This window comes from Sapajus apella, unplaced genomic scaffold, assembly GCF_009761245.1.
Source record: "Sapajus apella isolate SASKATOON/1434 unplaced genomic scaffold, GSC_monkey_1.0 scaffold76, whole genome shotgun sequence".
In the NCBI taxonomy this organism is placed as follows: Eukaryota; Metazoa; Chordata; class Mammalia; order Primates; family Cebidae; genus Sapajus; species Sapajus apella.
The window spans coordinates 5,700,423-5,718,378 of NW_022437016.1; the positions used below are offsets into that span (position 1 = coordinate 5,700,423).

General features: G+C 42.3%; 1 protein-coding gene across 4 annotated transcripts in view; it reads right to left on the reverse strand.

Moving 5' to 3' along the window:
* The window catches only part of CDK5RAP2 (CDK5 regulatory subunit associated protein 2), a 201,128-nt gene that overhangs the window by 42,624 nt on the left and 140,548 nt on the right, over positions 1–17,956 (reverse strand). For all 4 annotated transcript variants that reach the window (XM_032251443.1, XM_032251440.1, XM_032251442.1 and 1 more), the window contains 4 exons: positions 17,624–17,855; positions 13,416–13,535; positions 9,255–9,828; positions 7,169–7,401 (listed from right to left, as the gene is read on the reverse strand). In XM_032251443.1, the coding sequence (XP_032107334.1) occupies positions 7,169–7,401; positions 9,255–9,828; positions 13,416–13,535; positions 17,624–17,855 (1,159 nt within the window). The remainder of the gene's footprint in view (positions 1–7,168; positions 7,402–9,254; positions 9,829–13,415; positions 13,536–17,623; positions 17,856–17,956) is intronic.

The following is a 17,956-nucleotide window of genomic DNA, read 5'->3' on the forward strand; positions in this document are numbered from 1 at the left end:
GTTTATAGGTGAAGAAAGAAACTGAGGCAAGGAATTAAGTAAATTTCCCAAGGTATACAGCTTACAAGTGGGAAGCCAGAGCTCTAATCTGGCCAGCCCAGCTTCAATGATGCATTCTTCACTGCTAGGCCCACTTATTTAGATATGTAAAGTTCTATCGCTATGCCTCAGCTCATCATCCGTAAAACTGAACTAATGCATTGTGCTTCCAAGGTCACTGTAAAGTTTAAATCAAATAACCTATATGGTACCAACTGTAATACAAGCAGATCTAGTAGGAAAAGTTTTTTGTCCAGAGACCTGATCTGAAATCCCAGGTCTGCCATCCACGCCAGAAATGCTCACAGATGAGTTGCCCACTTTCACTGGGCCCCACTCTCCACAGCTGTAAAACTGGCTTCACTCACTCACTCATTCATTTATTCGTTCTCTCAAAATAGGTGTTGTGCGTCTACCATACACCAAATGTTATCTATATCCTAGCACTACAGCAACAAACACAAGGGACAAGATCCATGCACACTTGCGGGGATTATTTTCTAACAGGGAAGGCAGAATAATAAACATGTAACATGCAAGTAAACATATAACAATGCAAGACGGTTGTGGGTAGAACCGAGGAAAATAAAGCAGGGTAAGGGGAAAATGGAATGTCAGGGATAGACAGGGGTGCCTTGCTACTTCATAAAGAGCTGTCAAAGAGCACCTCACTGATAGGATGACGTTTGCAAAAAGGCCTGAAGGGATCAGGGACACCAGAGAGAAGAGAAAGTGCAAAGCCTCTGAAGGAGGAGCTGGCCTGGGCGTGCTAGAAACTTCAACTGCATATGAAAAAAATGCTCATCATCACTGGTCATCAGAGAAATGCAAATCAAAACTACATTGAGGTACCATCTCGCGCCAGTTAGAATGGCGATCATTAAAAATCTGGAGACAACAGATGCTGGAGAGGATGTGGAGAAATAGGAACACTTTTACACTGTTGGTGGGAGTGTAAATTAGTTCAACCATTGTGGAAGACAGTATGGCGATTCCTCAAGGACCTAGAAATAGAAATTCCACTTGACCCAGCAGTCCCATTACTGGTTATATATCCAAAGGATTATAAGTCATTCTCTTATAAGAACATATGCACATGAATGTTCACTGCAGCACTGTTTACAACAGCAAAGACTTGGAACCAACCCAAATGACCATCGATGATAGACTGGACAGGGAAAATGTGGCACATATACACCATGGAATACTATGCAGTCATAAAAAGCAATGAGTTCGTGTCCTTTGTAGGGACACGGATGAACCAGGAAACCATCATTCTCAGCAAACTGACACAAGAACAGAAAATCAAACGCATGTTCCACTCACAGGCGGGTGTTGAAGAATGAGAACACATAGACACAGGGAGGGGTGCATCACACACTGAGGTCTGTTGGGGGGAACTAGGGGAGGGACAGTAGGGGGTGGGGAGTTGGGGAGGGATAACATGGGGAGGAATGCCAGATATAGGTGATGGGGAGGAAAGCAGCAAACCACATTGCCATGTATGTACCTATACAACAATCCTGCATGTTCTTCACATGTACCCCAAAACCGAAAATGCAGTAACATATATATCAAAAAAAAAAAAAAAAAAGAAATTTCAACTGCAGGGTCAGTAGCTGTGGAGGGGTGGAAGGAGAGTGTGGGGCGGGATAAGATAAGGTCAGAGTGTGGCCAGGGTGATGCTACAGAGCTTTGCAGGCCCTTATCTGGATTTTTACACTGAATGAAAAGAGAAGGCTTTGATTTGGGGGCAGGGACAAGAACTGACTTACATTTTTAAAAGATCATTGACTACTGTGTGGAAAATGCATTACAGTGAGGAAAGGAGGGAAGGCCAGAAGCCAAAGAGGAAAGTCCTGCAGCATCCAAGTGAGATAAGAGAGGCAAACTGAAGCTGTGGTCGTGAGGATGGGTCCGGGACGGAAGACATGTAGAAGGCAGAGCTACACAGAGGCAGCCAGGGAGGGAGAGGAGAATTGAACTCTCAGTGGCATCATCTGGAAGCCAAGTGAGCCAAAGAGGGAGGGGTCGACATATCAAATGCTCCTGCAGTCTGAGCAAGATGAAGACTGAAAACTGATCCTTAGATTTGGCAAAGTGGAAGCTGTTAGTGACAGGCAAACTGTTTCAGTGGAGGAGTTGATGAGATGACTAAGAGTCTAGTCTCAATGGGTTTAAGAGAAAAAGGAGACTGGAAAGCAATACTAATGGAGATAAAGAAAAAGCACAAAAATAATGACTTCATTAGAGCAAGTTAGAAGGATGCAGTTTTGACTTTGGAATCATATTAATGTTATCTATATTCAAAAATTTAAATCAATAAGAATAGGATTTTAAAAACCTCTAAAATTGAATACCAATAGAAACAAATGAATCCAATTGTGTTTCAAATGACTAACACAACAACAGCTGTAAAAAGAATAAAACCAAACAACTTCAAGAACTTACTATGATATACTTTTAGCCCAAAAACAAAGAGAACTACTTTAATAAACAAATCTTGTGATGAAGAGAATCAATCCAAACTGGAAAATACGCTTCAGGATATTATTCAGGAAAACTTTCCCAACCTAGCAAGGCAGGACAATATTCAACTCCAGGAAATACAGAGAACACCACAAAGATATTCCTCAAGAAGATCAACCTCAAGGCACATAATCACCAGATTCACCAGGGTTGAAATCAAAGAGAAAATACTGAGGGCAGCCAGAGAGAAAGGTCAGGTTACCCATAAAGGGAAGCCCATCAGACTCACAGCAGATCTCTCAGCAGAAACCCTACAAGACAGAAGAGAGTGGGGGCCAATATTCAACATCCTTAAAGAAAAGAACTCTCAATCCAGAATTTTACATCCAGCCAAACTAAGCTTCATAAGCGAAGGAAAAATAAAATCTTTTGTGAACAAGCAAGCACTCAGAGATTTCATCACCACCAGGCCTGCTTTACAAGAGCTTCTGAAAGAACCACTACAAATAGAAAGGAACAACCAGTATCAGCCTTTCTAAAAAATGCCAAAAAATAAAGAACATCAACATAATCAAGAAATTGCATCAATTAACTGGCAAAACAGCCAGCCAACATTAAATGACAGCATCAAACTCATATATATTGATATTAATTCTAAATTTAAATCGACTAAATCCCCCAATCCAAAGACACAGACAGGCAAAAAAAGCCAAGACCCATTGGTATGCTACAACCAGATCCATCTTACATGCAAGGATACGCAAAGACTCAAAACAAAGGGATGGAGAAAAATTTACCAACCAAATGGAGAGCAAAAATAAATAAATAGAAAGCAGGAGTTGCAATTTTTGCTGATAAAATAGACTTCAAAGCAACAAAGATCAAAAGAAGCAAAGAAGGATATTACATAAAAGGATCAATGTAACAAGAAGAGCTAAAGATCCCAAATATATATGCACCCAATACAAAAATACACAGATATATAAGACTTATAAAGAGACTTGGACTCCCACACAATAATAGTAGGAGACTTACAGATCAATGAGACAGAAAGTTAACATCAATATTCAGGACTTGAGCTCAGATCCGGAACAAGTAGACTTAATTAACATTCATAGAACTCTCCACTTTAAATACACAAAACATACACTCTTATCAGTACTACATCACACGTATTTACAGGTTTAAATGAAATATTGGTTGGCTGCTTGTTAATTATTTTCTTCCTGTCTCTATTATTAAACATAATTACAGGCATACCCATTTTTAGACTGCATTTTAGCCCGGGCAATAAAGCAACACCCCTGTTCTCTCTCCCTCTTCCTCTTTCTTCCTTTCCTTTATTCTTTTTTTTTTAATTCTTTTTCTTTCTTTCTTTTTTTTTTTTTCAAAAAAAGTTACATATTTTTACCCAGGCTGGAGTGCAATGGCGCAATCTCGGCTCATCGCAACCTCCGCCTCCTGGGTTCAGGCAATTCTCCTGCCTCAGCCTCCTGAGTAGCTGGGATTACAGGCACGTGCCACCATGCCCAGCTAATTTTTTGTAGTTTTAGTAGAGACGGGGTTTCACCGTGTTGACCAGGATGGTCTCGATCTCTTGACCTCATGATCCACCCGCCTCGGCCTCCCAAAGTGCTGGGATTACAGGCGTGAGCCACGGCATCCGGCCTATTCTTTTTCTTTCTTTCTCTCTTTTTTCCCCCTCAAAAAAAAAAAAAAAAAATGTTCAATTTGTTTCTGCTCCAATTTCCTGCTGCTGTTTAGGAGGAGGTGGACAGAAAAGAATTGATCATATTCAAGAATATAATAACAATGAACATATATTTATCAGTGCAGGATTTTAAGACTTTAGGTCTGGTCTTCTTCCTTTCTCTGCTTTTCAGTCTCTGGCAACAATGGCAGGGAGTTGGGGCAGACAAATTGAACATTCCTTTTCATGCTATTCACATTAAAACTGATCAACTCAAGATTTAAAGAAGTGAAAAAAAATGGTAAATAAAGCATTACACAACATAAAAGGATAAAGATTCTTAAAGCTGTACATGTTTTCATATATTGGAGTTTTTATTTGTATCGGGGTTTGTAGGTCCTTACCTCTAGTCTAAATCTATACTAACTGCTCTACCTCTTTGAATTTTTTCTGTTTATGTTTGACATTCAAAAATTTTGCAAATAAGGCAAAGATACCAATCAGGAGGGGCTCTAGTCAGAGAATTGACATAGTCTCTGGAGGTGAAATGTGTTAGTCCTGTATTTGACGGATCCTGAGAAGTCTGAGTTAGGAGGTGGTTCTCAGTGTCTTTAAAGTTTTCCTTAAAGCAGAGTAGCCAGGTGGTAGGGTCAGGACATTGTGGCAAATTTGAAAGCAGCTAATGCAAAGTAGCCATATTATACTGGTAGGCCCACAAATGTCGCTTCTTACTGGTAGATAAAAATTGTAATAATAAATATGTTACCTCTTTCCCTCAATGTACCCTTTCAAACAAATTACATGGAAAATCAGTACCCTGAATCCGTTAAAATAATAACCAAAACAAAAGGAAAGAGGCCTTTAGAGAATGCCTGAGTTTCTTATCTGTCTGTGAGTAAAAAAAAAAAAAAAAAAAAAAAAAACAAATCTTGATCTCTTCCAGTGGGTTCGTTTTTCACAGTGGAAAGGGTGGAGTAATTCTGGAACTATGTGCATATACTACTGAATTGAGTAAATTTGCAGATATGGTGATGTTATCAAAGCCGGGGTTCTCACTGTTGGAGATGGGAAATAAAAATATGGAAGCAGGAAAAACAAGAAAGAACCTAGTGAGTTTGGACCGGAATTAAAGGCACCATTGTATAGTACTGATTTTTTTAAAAATAATTACACATTTGCACACACACACACACACAGCCTGCTAAAGGGCCTAGACACAATGATACCCTCATAGCAATGAACACAGCGAGCACCAAATCTTGATTGTTAAATATCATTCCTCACTAAAAGTACTCAAGGCTACTTAGCGAAATAGCTTTTTCAGGGCAGGAGCAGTACAAAGAGAGCACAGAAAATCTATGTTGTCCCAGAAAATAAGGAAGTACTCCTAAAAAGATGGAGACATGTCAAAAGAAATGGCCACTTACCAAATCTGGGACAATATAATATGAATGTCAGAATGGATAATAGTCCAATGAATAAAATAAGAATCTTCAAGTCCATATTGATCAAAAACAAATAAACAAGAAATACATTAATAAAATAAATTTAATAGAGAATGTGTCCTTCTACTAAACGCTACTTAATACAAATGGAAAAAGAAATCTGAGAAAAAAATGCTAGTGTTAGAAAAAAAATCATCATAGTAACATTTGACTCAGGAATCATCGATAGATGATAAAATTCATGGTAGAAGTCTGAAGAGGAACAGAATAGTTACAAAGTATCTTCTATGAATTACTCATTTATTACACAGGTGAATATAATTTACATTGGAGAAAACTGACAGATATTATCTTAAGGAAGTGATCAAAGTTAATACCACCAAAAATAGGATTGATATTGTGTGCCTCCTTAAGAAAATACCGTAAGAACAAAATAATCTCTTATGAAGCATTCTTGTCAAAACTGTATGGCCAATCAAATCTAACCAATCTAATCTAACCATGAATTGAGTGATCAGGAAAGAACAGACAATCCCAAGGTGAGGGGCTAGCCTGAACTACTCAAGTAGGTTCACATCATGAAAAGAAGAAAGGGTGAGGAACTACTCCAGATTAGACTAGAGATACATGACAACTAAATGTAATGTGGGGACTGGATCCCGGATCAGGATCAGGATCCAGAATAAACTGTCATACAAGATATTAGTGAATCAATTACAAAAATTCAAATATAGGCTGTATATTAGATAATAGTATATTAGACAACACTGTTTCTGATTGTGGTAACAGTACCATGGTTATGTACAAGAATATCCTTGGTCTGAGAAACTACACTCCAAATTATCTAGAAAGAAAGGAAGGTGATAGCATCAATCCACTCTCATAGGGCTCAGAAAGATAATAGTGCTCGTGTGTGTACAGACAGGGAAAGATAAAATAAATGTAGCAAATGCTAACAACTGATGAAACTGGGTGCACAGTAAATGGGAGTTCTTTGCTGTAGTCTCAAAACAAAATTTTACCTAGCACATAGCAAAGGTTTCTTTCATCCCTCCTCCGGCCAACTTTAACTCTTTGATATACTTTTTAACTGATAAAAAATTTTGCTTGGTTGATCGGATTTTTTGGTTGCCAACATTTAAAACACATGAGTTTACACACACACACACACACACACACACACACACACACACACACAGATCCATCTTCTCTGGAAAATGTGTGAGATGCAAGAACTAGTAACCATGTGACCAGTGCTGAGGAACAGCGCCTCCTGGCTGGCTTTACTCATGTACCTCACCAACCTGGCCCTGAGGCGTCTAAACTGGGCTCCTGCTTTGTAACCGTGCCAACCACAAGCCACATGGAAGTGGTCACTGGAAGGAAGCAGTGGCTAGTGTGGCTCCACTACACCTCAAGGGGTGACAGATGAGTAAGGCCAAGGAGTTAGCTCCTCCTGTGCATCTCCGAGAAGTCCTGGGTCAATTACTGATGTCTTAGGACTCACGTACCTCACCCTACTTACCATTGAGAAATAGCTTTTCCAATTTCTCCAGCAGCTCAGCACATTGATTCAGCTGTTCCTGGAAACCCTCGGCCACGCAGCAATCCACGTCGCTGGCCTGCAGCAACTCCTCAAATGCCTTAATCATGGAGTTCATGTGTTGACGGGAGACGACACAGATGCTATGGCCATCCTTAATCTGCTTCCGTTGAAGGGAGAGCTCCCTGGCTTGGGACTGAACTAATGAATCGTATCTGATAAAAGAAGGGAAAGAAAATACTTGGACCATTTTAGAACTGAATTTTTGTGACCTTAACACTAATTGGAAAAATGACAGAGTACCATTTTTAAAAGCCTGCAGCTGTACAAGTATATACTTTTAGGAAAATTGAAACTGCACAAGGTCACTCCTTCTTTGATTTCACACAGCCAACAGATGCTGGAACAAAGATTCTTCTGCAGCATTTTTAACCTTATAAAGCCCCCAATTAAAGTACAGATTGGCAAGGACTCAGGCGAACAATTAGTTTCCACATACTCTTTAAAAATACCATTCTGAATTATAGAAACAAGAGCCCCAAGGGTCAGAGGACCCACCAAAAATTCTCATGAAGTGTGATAAAAATTAAGTACACAGCAAGGAAAAAAAGATGGGACTCTCTCCTCCCGAACGAAACGTCAGCAAATAATCATGATGCTAACTACCATTTATTGAGGGTCCAGGACCTGTCAGTAACTGAACTCAGTGCTTTATATGTTATCTGGTCCTCTCAGTCTTCCAACAAATGTATGAATGTCCCCTTTTACAGAAGAAAAAACTGATTGCAAAGCTAGTTAAGTGGTAAAGATTTCGGATTCAAACACAATTCTCACTTCAAAGCTCATTATGCCACATTGCCTTCTTACCACCACATGCCACCTTTTCCTATGTGCACCCATGAGGGAAAGGCACCGAGAAACACACAGGTCACTCATGTAAACTGGCCACAATAACCTTGTTCCGGAGAGCAGCCTGGCAAAGATGTTGACACTTCGGTTCAACATAATGTTTCTTCTTCCCGGAAATGACAACACTACATGGGCTGGCAGTCGGTCACCTTCAATACAGAGTGTGCACATGCAGATCGCATGATACCGGCAATAAAGGTGGGGGCCGGTATCATGTGAGTACTGGAGTAACAGGGATAACTCATGAGTAACATGAGTAAACATGGGTATTGGAGTGGGATAATGTGGGCTTGAACCCTGGCGATGGCTCTGACCAGCTCTGTGAATGTTTTCTGCCAAGTCACAGCAGCTGCTTTGAGGCTCAGTTTCCTTATCTATAAAAACGAGTTTAGAACACCACCGTTTCAGGTGATTTTGAGGATTAGATAAGAAAAGTGCCAACCAGGGACCTGAGACAACTGCCTTTCAATAATTATAAGCTTCCTTCAATCTCACTGCTTTGGGAAGTCTTGCAAAATTCATCCTGGCTCCTGACAATTCATAACAATGTGTTTGACTCAAATTAGTGACAAATGAAGGTCATCTTTACAAACGATCCCACTTTTGCCATATCTCATGAAGCAAAACTGTATATATCTATGCCCATAAAGCATTATCTTCATGACCTAAGAATTCTTCTCTTTCAACACAGGCTTATTCTCTAAGATGACCTTAAAGGGTAAAGATATGGAAAATATTTATATTCCTCCTACCTTGCCTAGACATCAGCTTTAGTTTCACAGCACAGCGAAGGCCAGTAACAGAGTCCAGGAGTACACATCACAGTTCAACAAAGGCACTATCACTCACCAAGTGACTGCTATGAAACCTTTACCCTGAGCCCCCAACTTGAGGAAGGTGAAATCTGCCCTGCCAATTTTTAGAGGACCCAAGACTCGTTAACTGACATTCACGTGTGTGGTCGCTGTTCCTCTTCTTTGTGGCCTCACCTCTCACTTCTCCACAGGACCTGGCTATCTGAACCCCACCATCAAGCCTTCCCCAGAACACACTCTACCCATCACAGAGCAGCATTCTCTTTCAGCTCACGGGCTCCCACCTAGTGGCAATCCTGGGGGACAAAAGGCTTAAATGGGGAGAAGGCAGAGGTGGAATGTACCTGGAAGGTGAGAGATCTCTGAACTTATTCTGCAGATTATGAATCTCACTGAGGAGTTCCATGTTCAAATTCTGCTCCTTCTGCAGCTCGTATTCCTGTTCCTCCAGCTGCTGTTTGAGGTTCTCTGGCGTCCTGCCGTCCATCATCTCTGGGGCCAGCGGATGGAGGATTTTCATGTGTTTTACGTATCGCACTTGGTGCAAACTTGAAAAGGTCATTTCTTCCTCATCAGAACCGCCCTTGGGCTTGCTCAAGCCATCCTGGGCCCCCTCTGTCCCACACAAAACTGTAATAATGGCCTCACTGCACTGGGAGTGCTTTTGAAGCTGAAATATGAAATTCTGGTAGCCCTCTAGCTCAGTTTCCAAGTCATGGATTTTTTGTTTTAAGTATTCTGCCTCATTTGAGGTATCAATGCTCTCTGACTGATCAGTCCCCATCACACTGACTTTAACAGAAGGCTGACTCTTGGAACTCAAACAAGGAGCTATTGAAGTTGGGCTCAGAACATCTTCAGGATTTTCTTTGCATGACGGCAAGATGGCAAGGTCATCAGGTGGGCAAATATCAGAGTCTGAAAATCAAATACATTTATGTTTGTATCTCTTTTACTAAAATCCAACCCCTCTCTCCTTCCTCACAGCCATAGCCAAGCCAAGACCACTGCAGCGGCCTAACACGCCTCCCTCAAAAAGGCCGTAGTCTTTCCCTCTTACCCCTTAATCATCCTCTTCCTCAGAGTGACTGTTCCAAAAAGTAAATTTAACCATGATAAACCCACAGACACACACCCTAAAATTCTTCAATATTCCCACTATCTACGTGAGACCTTCCATGATCTAGTTGCACTGGTACCACTATGGAGATTCCTACAAAATTAATCATGGTTCCCTGCACATAGCGTGCTGTTTCATGCCTCCATGCTTCTGCATGGCCTGTGCCCTCTGGCCGGAACACCCTCAGCCCTCTAGTCTACGCCTACCTAATGAACTCTTTCCATACCCAGGTCTAATTTTCCTTCCTCTGCAAGCCCACTGCCAAACTATGCAAAAGTCACAACTCGCTGTGGTTCTGTAGTACTTTGTACACATCACTCAAGACAAATATACTATGTGCTGGGTGCTAAAGCAAAAACATTAAGTGGCTTATTTATTGATTCACATAGCAATTAGCTATCTGAATGCCTCTCTCCTTCACCAGACTGCACGCTTCTTCACGGCAGGGATGTGGCCTTTCATTTTCACATTCTCAGCATCTAGGGCAGTACCTAGCCCAGATCAGAAGTCAGTGTCAGTGTTGAGAAATATTGAGAGACTCTGTGAAGCAAGAGTAAGGGGCAGTAATTCTAAATATCCATGACACATGAGAGTCTTCTCATTTTCATGCCTAACAGCTTCCAGGAGATGCCAGGACATCTCCTTTAGTGAGGTGTTTCACTCACAGCCCTGCCAGGAAATATTTCCTTATAGCTATTAAGAGCTAAACCCTTAGAGATGCAGCCAGACTTGTTTAAGAAGCGGAGTGGTGTGGCAGAAAGAATATGAAGCTTTGAAGGCTGCACAGCCTGAGGCAAGTGACTTACTATCCAAGAGCCTCAGTTTCCCCCGTGTCTAAAATGTGGAAAGAGATGTCTCATATGGTTGCAGTGAGGCTTCATTCAAGCTCAGGCCTGACTCCCCTTAACCACGATGCCGCACGGCTAGCTGCCCAGGGAAAGTTCCGCTCAATACAGAGAGCTGTCTGAATACTTAAGAGGCAGGAGAATGTAGGAGTAAAACCTATCTTTGAAATTCAAGACATGGTTTCAGACTCTGGCTCTGTCACTTAGGCAAGTTACTTGACCCTCTGAGCCTTAGTAGCTTTATCTGTAAAATGGAAAGAACGTTATTCACTGTGAGAAGTTGTTTGTGTGTTTGTTTTTAGCAATTATATGGAACAATATCTGCAAAAAGAAAAAAAAAGACTAGCACAGTATCTGGCACATAGCAGTGAAGGAATCCAAGTAACACAAACATCCTCTAACCATTCGAAGACAGAGGAGACGCTCATCACTGGAGGCGTGCATGCGAAGGCTCGCCTAGAAAAATGCTACAAAAGCAACAACGTGAGTTGGACTGGGTAACCTCAGAGATCTCTCAGAAATAACTCATACAAAAATCCTCGTCAGACTGCATGTCCCAATTTCTGGTTTTGCAATCTGCTCCTTGGGACTTTAGATACACTCTTGTCTCTGTTCATGATGCAAATACCATAAAATATGGTATTTCATTTTAGAAAGCAACTGCTACATGACCTAAAGGAAGCATTCCTAATACTGTATTTTTATTGTACACAATTTTTTATGATAACTAGTCAATAAGAGTCTTGAGGGTGGAGGCCATATCATCTATGTCTGTTTCTCCAGTATCTGGCACAGGGCCTGAGAGGGAGAATGTACTCAGCAAGTACTTCTGGCTGAACAAGAAAGAGAAAGGGGAGCAGGGGAGGGAGATATCTCTCAATAAGGCTTTGTTCCAGTGAATCACCCTCCAAGACAGGAAAACATCTTTGCTGTAACAACTTTATGGTGACGGAATTTGGTCTGTACTTCACAGCAAGAAGCATGTTCACTCTTGGAAATAAAGATTAGTCCTCAGGACTTTCCTTAAGTAATTATGAGGCATCACTAGTATCCCCATTTTACAGAAGAGGAGGTTGAGGCTTACGGAGCTTAAGAATTAGCTCAGGGTTCAGGGTAGGTAAGCAGTAGAGCCCTTCCTCAAAGCCTGGCAATCTGCCTCTAACTTGCTGAATGCTGCTTCCCACCATAAGACTCCTGCAATGGAATCCCCTGTACCAGGGTGCATGAGCAAAGTGAGTTAGTTCTTAACCCTCAGTGTGATGGCCAGGATGCCTATGAAATCCTTTATTCACAACCCAAGTATCGGTCAAGGGCCTCGTGAAAAAGAAACAGCAGTGAAGCTGTCACACGCAGCACCCAGCCTCAACTGGGCAACAATTAAGAGGTGGAAATTCAGGCAGACGCAACTCATGTGCAAAGTTCTGGAAGCACAGTCAGAAAAATGAAAGATGTTCAGTCATGAAGGGAAGTCCTGACAGGGAAAGGGAAGCTGTCGATTGCTAAGAAGTCTTTATTAAGAACTATGAAGAAGACATCAAAAGATCTCCCTAAGACCATTTATTAATATTTGCATTATAAGAAATACTGTAGTTCTACACCATTCAACAATTCAGCTAAGGCGGACTTTATTGCCTGGTACAGTAGCCTTCTACTCAAAGCCCAGAACATGCAGAAGCATGTGACCATGTATTCACTGCAGTGACTCTGGGCCTTGGAAAAATATACACCGCAGGGAACAGTTTGTCTGCCACAACTCAGTATTTTTCCAGAGACTGGTGTTTCCATGGCCATCCCATGACAAATTTAGGATTCTTGAGGACAATTATTTCTAACAGAGTGAATCAGATCTGGATTAATAGTGATTTTTTTTTTTTTAATGAAGGGGGGAAAGATGATATAATGTAATAAGAATGTAGGCATTTGTTCATTCTGGTTGAATGAGATCATGAGTATTTGTTATATTATCTTTTGTGCCTACTGTACGCTTCCAATGCTTTATAATTTTAAAAAGAAAGGAATATAACTTGCCTGTGCCCTCACCCACATCTCCGCACCTTTTCCACTGATCTGCCTGGCAAACCCCACAAACCCAGTCTCAATCTCAGGGTCTCCTCTGACCCACTCCTCCCAGGCACACGCGCCAACACTGAGCACACCTCAGCAACAGGCAGCCCCACGCTGAATACTGATAGGCTGTTGGGACGGTGGTCTCCTCTGAACTGTGGGGTCCCTGAGAGCAGGCTGTGTCTTTTCATGTTGAACCACCAGAACCCAATCCACTGCCTGGTAGAGAAGCATGCTGACACATGGACGGGTGAGCTCTGACATCCTGCTCTACCTTAACTCTTCCCCCGCTTACCAGCTCGGTGACCCCGGGGTCAATTACTTCCTAAAACCTCAGCTTCCCATGTGTTAGACTGGAATGATAATAATGCCTTGAGAGGACTGCTATGGGCTTAGTAATCATTTTTAGATAAAACATCCCAAATGGTGACTGGTGCATGGAAGCTGTTCAATACACACAGGGGTTGAATTCTCACCGATCTCGTAGCTTGTTTGCTGATCACTGTCCATTTCCTTGTCTCTCCAGACAGATGTGGTTTTAATTCCTTTCTGCTCTCCTGGGCTGTCCTGGTAGGCTGCTCCCACTGGGGACTGAGCTACAGGCAATCACAAAGAAAAATAAATAAAACCGTAAGACTTGAAACTTAGCCAAGCAACTGGGAAGAACACAAAGATACACCAGGGAAAATAAAAACACTGGGGAGGTAAAATGCAATTTATAAGATAAAATTAATCTATCGAGCTGCCATAACAGGACATAAAAAGTATAAATATACTGCAGCTTGTCTGAAATGGTTTAAGTCCAGGCCCTCAAAAAGCTGAGTGAGAAAATGAATTCTATCAATTCATGCCCATTTTTCCCAAGAAGAGAGAGGCCCTAGGGTTTCCTGGGCAACTGTCGAGGTAGCACCTGGGGTTGAGGCAGCCTGGTGTCTCATTAAAAGCTAAAAACAGTATTGAGTGCAAATGGCAAGCTAGGAGCCGGCATGGTGGCTCATACCTACAATCCCAGCACTTTGGGAGGCTGAGGCATGAGGGTCACTTGAGGCCAGGAGCTCAAGACCAGCCTGGGCAAGACAGCAAGACCCCCACCTCTACAAAATATAAAAAATTCAAATTTGAATTTTAAAAAATGGCAAGCTATAGGCAAAGTGCCAGGTACTCTGTTGAGCTAAGTTACCTCTGCCATAAAATCTTTCCTCCATGAAGGTCCCCACAACCCTGTACTGATTTAGTTAACTGCCACCGCTCCCAACCCCCACCAGACAGGGAGTTCTCAGACAGCAGAGACTGTATCTGATTTATTTCTCTCCTACCCCCAGTGCATGAGGCTGGAGACGAAGCAGGTGCTCAGGAAATGTTCACTGAATGAATGAGAAGATGCCTGGATGATGGCTGAATGGATCAGCAGAGGGTAGATAAGGAGATGGTAAGGGAAGAGCAATTCTGCCAAAGGTCTTATTATCTGGAAACCTCACCTATGGTAAACCCAAAAGAAAACCTAAAATTAAATGGAACATACCTTTGGCTATGGATCATCATAAAATCCATGCAAGAAGTATCAGATACTAGGTTTTGTGAAACAGTAAAGAACATGGGCTTTGAAATTAGGCAGGCCAATTCCCATCTTGCTAGAAAAGTTAGTCACTGTGTGACTGTAGCCAAGTTACTTTATCTCTGAAACTGGTGCCTTAATATAAGATGGTGGTAATTACTGTATCTGCCTCAAAGGACTATTGGGAAGACCCTATTAGATCATGTACTTAGAGCATATAGCAAGACTCAATCAATAATAGGTGCCTGTTTCATTAACACCACAATATGTCCAAGACTCCAGAGTCATCTTCAATCCCTGAACCACTCTGGAAATCCTCAAATCTGATGCAAGCTCACACCCTGGTACTCATTCCCTTCATCTGCAAGTCACAAAGAACATTACTATCCTCTCTGAACATTCATCTCTCCCCGTCATTCCAAGTGAACCTGGGATGACCCCAAGGATACCGCTTCTCCTGCAGCCTTTGTGGTCATTTCCTTCCCAATGTCTTTGCTCCTCACTTCCACTTCTAGATCATTCTCTCTCTTCCCTGAAAATTCCAGCTTTGCAGCTCATGCTTTCAGACTATACCACAGACGACCCCACTTTACTGTAGTCATCCACAGTCCCGATTCACTGAATCTCTTGAGGTTAGTTGACAATGTGGCTCCTAACTGCCTTCCTTCCCTACATTGCTTTTTATGGTATAATTCCTCAGAGCTGCCTATGCCTGCTGTCTCCAATCTCTCCTCCATTCTCTCTCTGGAACCCATGCCAATCAGGCCCCACCCACTCCATGGAAACAGCTCCGTTCAAGGACACCAATGATTTCCATATTGTTAAATCCCAAAGCCAATCCTCAGTCCTTGTCTTACCTGTCCTATAGCAATTATCTGACACAGCTAATCCCCTCCTTACTCAGCTTCTGGGAAGTCATCCTTGTTTGGCTCCCTCCTACCTCACTGCCTGGTCTTCTCCGTCCAACCTTTAACCACTAGAGAGCCCCAGTTTCAATTCCTGTACCTTACTGGTATAGCTTCAAGTCATATAGCTATAAATATTACCAATGTATTGTTATTTCCTAACTTTATATCTTTAATCCAAGAACCTCTGCCCTTGACTCCAGCCTCATCTGTCTTCAACTGCCTATCTGATATCTCCACCAGGATGGTCAACAGGCATCTCATACGTCCAAAGCAGACCCCAAATGTCCCCTCAAGCTTGCATCTCATGCAGTCTTTCTCATCTCAGTGAATGACAACTCCATCCTTCCAAAGGTTCATAACCAAAGTGATCCTTTAAAGCAGAGGTTGGACTACCTTTCTTACAGAGTCAAATCATAAATACTTCAGGCTTTGCAGACCATAGGGTCTCTATGGCAACTACTCAACTCGGCCGTCATAGCACAAAAGCAAACAGACAATATGCAAACAAATGGCTGTGGCTGTGTTTCAATAAAACTTTATTTTCAAAAATAGGAAGTGAGTTGGATTTGGACCACAGCATGTGGTTCGTCAACTCCTCCTTATTTATTTATTTATTTTTTTTGAGATGGAGTTTCGCTCGTCTCGGCTTCCCGCCACCTCCGCCTCCTGGGTTCAAGCGATTCTCCTACTTCAGCCTCCCAAGTAGCTGAGATTACAAGCACACACTACCACGCCTGGCTAATTTTGTATTTTAAGTAGAGACAGGGCTTCTTCATGTTGGCCAGACTGATCTCAAACTGCTGACCTCAGGTGAACAGCCCACCTTGGCCTCCCAAAGTGCTGGGATTATAGGCGTGAGCCACCACGTCCAGCCTGTCAACTCCTACTTTATGGCTTAAGTCAAATTGTGACTCTGCTGCTCAAATCCCTCCAAAAGTCTCCAATCTTACCAAATAAAAGAGTCCTAGAATGGCCTTTGAGAGCCTACCTGATCTGCTGCCTTCCAGACATCATCTTCTACGACTTTGCCTCTTCCTCACTCCACTCCAGCCACACAATCAGCTTCCTCACTATTCATCCATCTTCTCCTGTTCACAGCAGCTCCAGGGCCTCTGCCTTCTTCCCTCTTCCCAAGATAACTAGTGCACTCATTTCCCGTTTCCCTTCAAATGCCATCTCACCACAGAGGCTCTCTAAGCATTCATGACATGAGCAAATCCTGCTCCTTCTCCACATTCCCCACACCCAAATCCTGCTTCATTCTTTTCCACAACACCTATTTTCTCACGTTACATGTATGCTTATCAGCTTTCTGTCTTCCCCCCGACCCTACACACACACACAAGAATGTAAGCCAGACACAGGCTTCATCTGCTTTGTTCACTTCTCTCTCCTCAGTGCCTAGAATAGTGCCTGGCACACAGGAGAAATGAAGAAACAAATAAAACATTGCTTTGGTGGTTCCTGTTATGGTGCTGCAGCCATCTGCTTTACAGAAGTTCAAAATTAGGAGTCAACATATGCACTTTTGTGGATTCCTGAGCCCTGTGAAAATGTAAAATGCTACTCATATGCTCACCTTTATCACTCTGCGGGAGGGCCCCCAGCTTTCTTCAGGTTCTCAGAGGGTTAGTGGTCCAAAATCTCTCAGCACCACTGTCCTAGACTAGAGGATGCCACTAGACACACTTCCTCCAAGTCTCCGGATTCTAACTTTTTAGATACATTTTAACACAGGGGCTCTCTGTTGTCTTGCTTTCCAAGAGAGCAGAGCCAGCAGATTCAAAGAGGGTAGGGAAGATACAAGGTTAGTAAGGTTTGGAATTAGCCCCAAGTTGGCCTGAACATTCCAGAGAACCCTGCGAAGAGGACCCTCACTTGCATACCTCTGATGCCACATGCCAGCAGCATCCACAGACAAAGCCAAACACAACTGGGGCATCTGCAGACAATCCTAAGTGAAGGCAGCAATGTCCCCCAAGACCTATGAGCACTACAAGTTCCTTTTATCCAGACACCAGAATAAAATGAAAGCAATGGATTCATTCTCTTTATTGTGCTCCCTCTGTTGTACATTCGTCAAGAGTCAAGATTAATCACTGCAATTCATGAAATTTATACTAAAACTTATTGCAATTCTAAACAACAAGGTTGACATTTCAAGCAGTTCTATCGAGTCGTTTGTCTAGCTCACAGGATATACGTTTTTCCTAGTGCTTACCATTCAGTAACATTTTGTCAGGCGTTGGCCTCCCGTCCTCCATTGCTTCAGCCAGAATTAACTTTTGGTGAAGTTGCTCATTACAAGTTTTTAACTCCTTCAGCTCCCCCTGCAGCTCCAAGATCTGGTTCTGCAGCTGGGCCACCACCTCCTGGGTACCAGGGAGATGATACATATTTCCTGATGACCCGGATGGTTTTATTAGGATTGGCAAACGGGACTTCTTGGCCTCCTGAAAACACGCATATGCAACAATGAATACAATTTGAACACACCTCCTTTGGTTGCACAGTCAACATTCTCATGCCAGCCTTATAAAATGGAATTCAAACT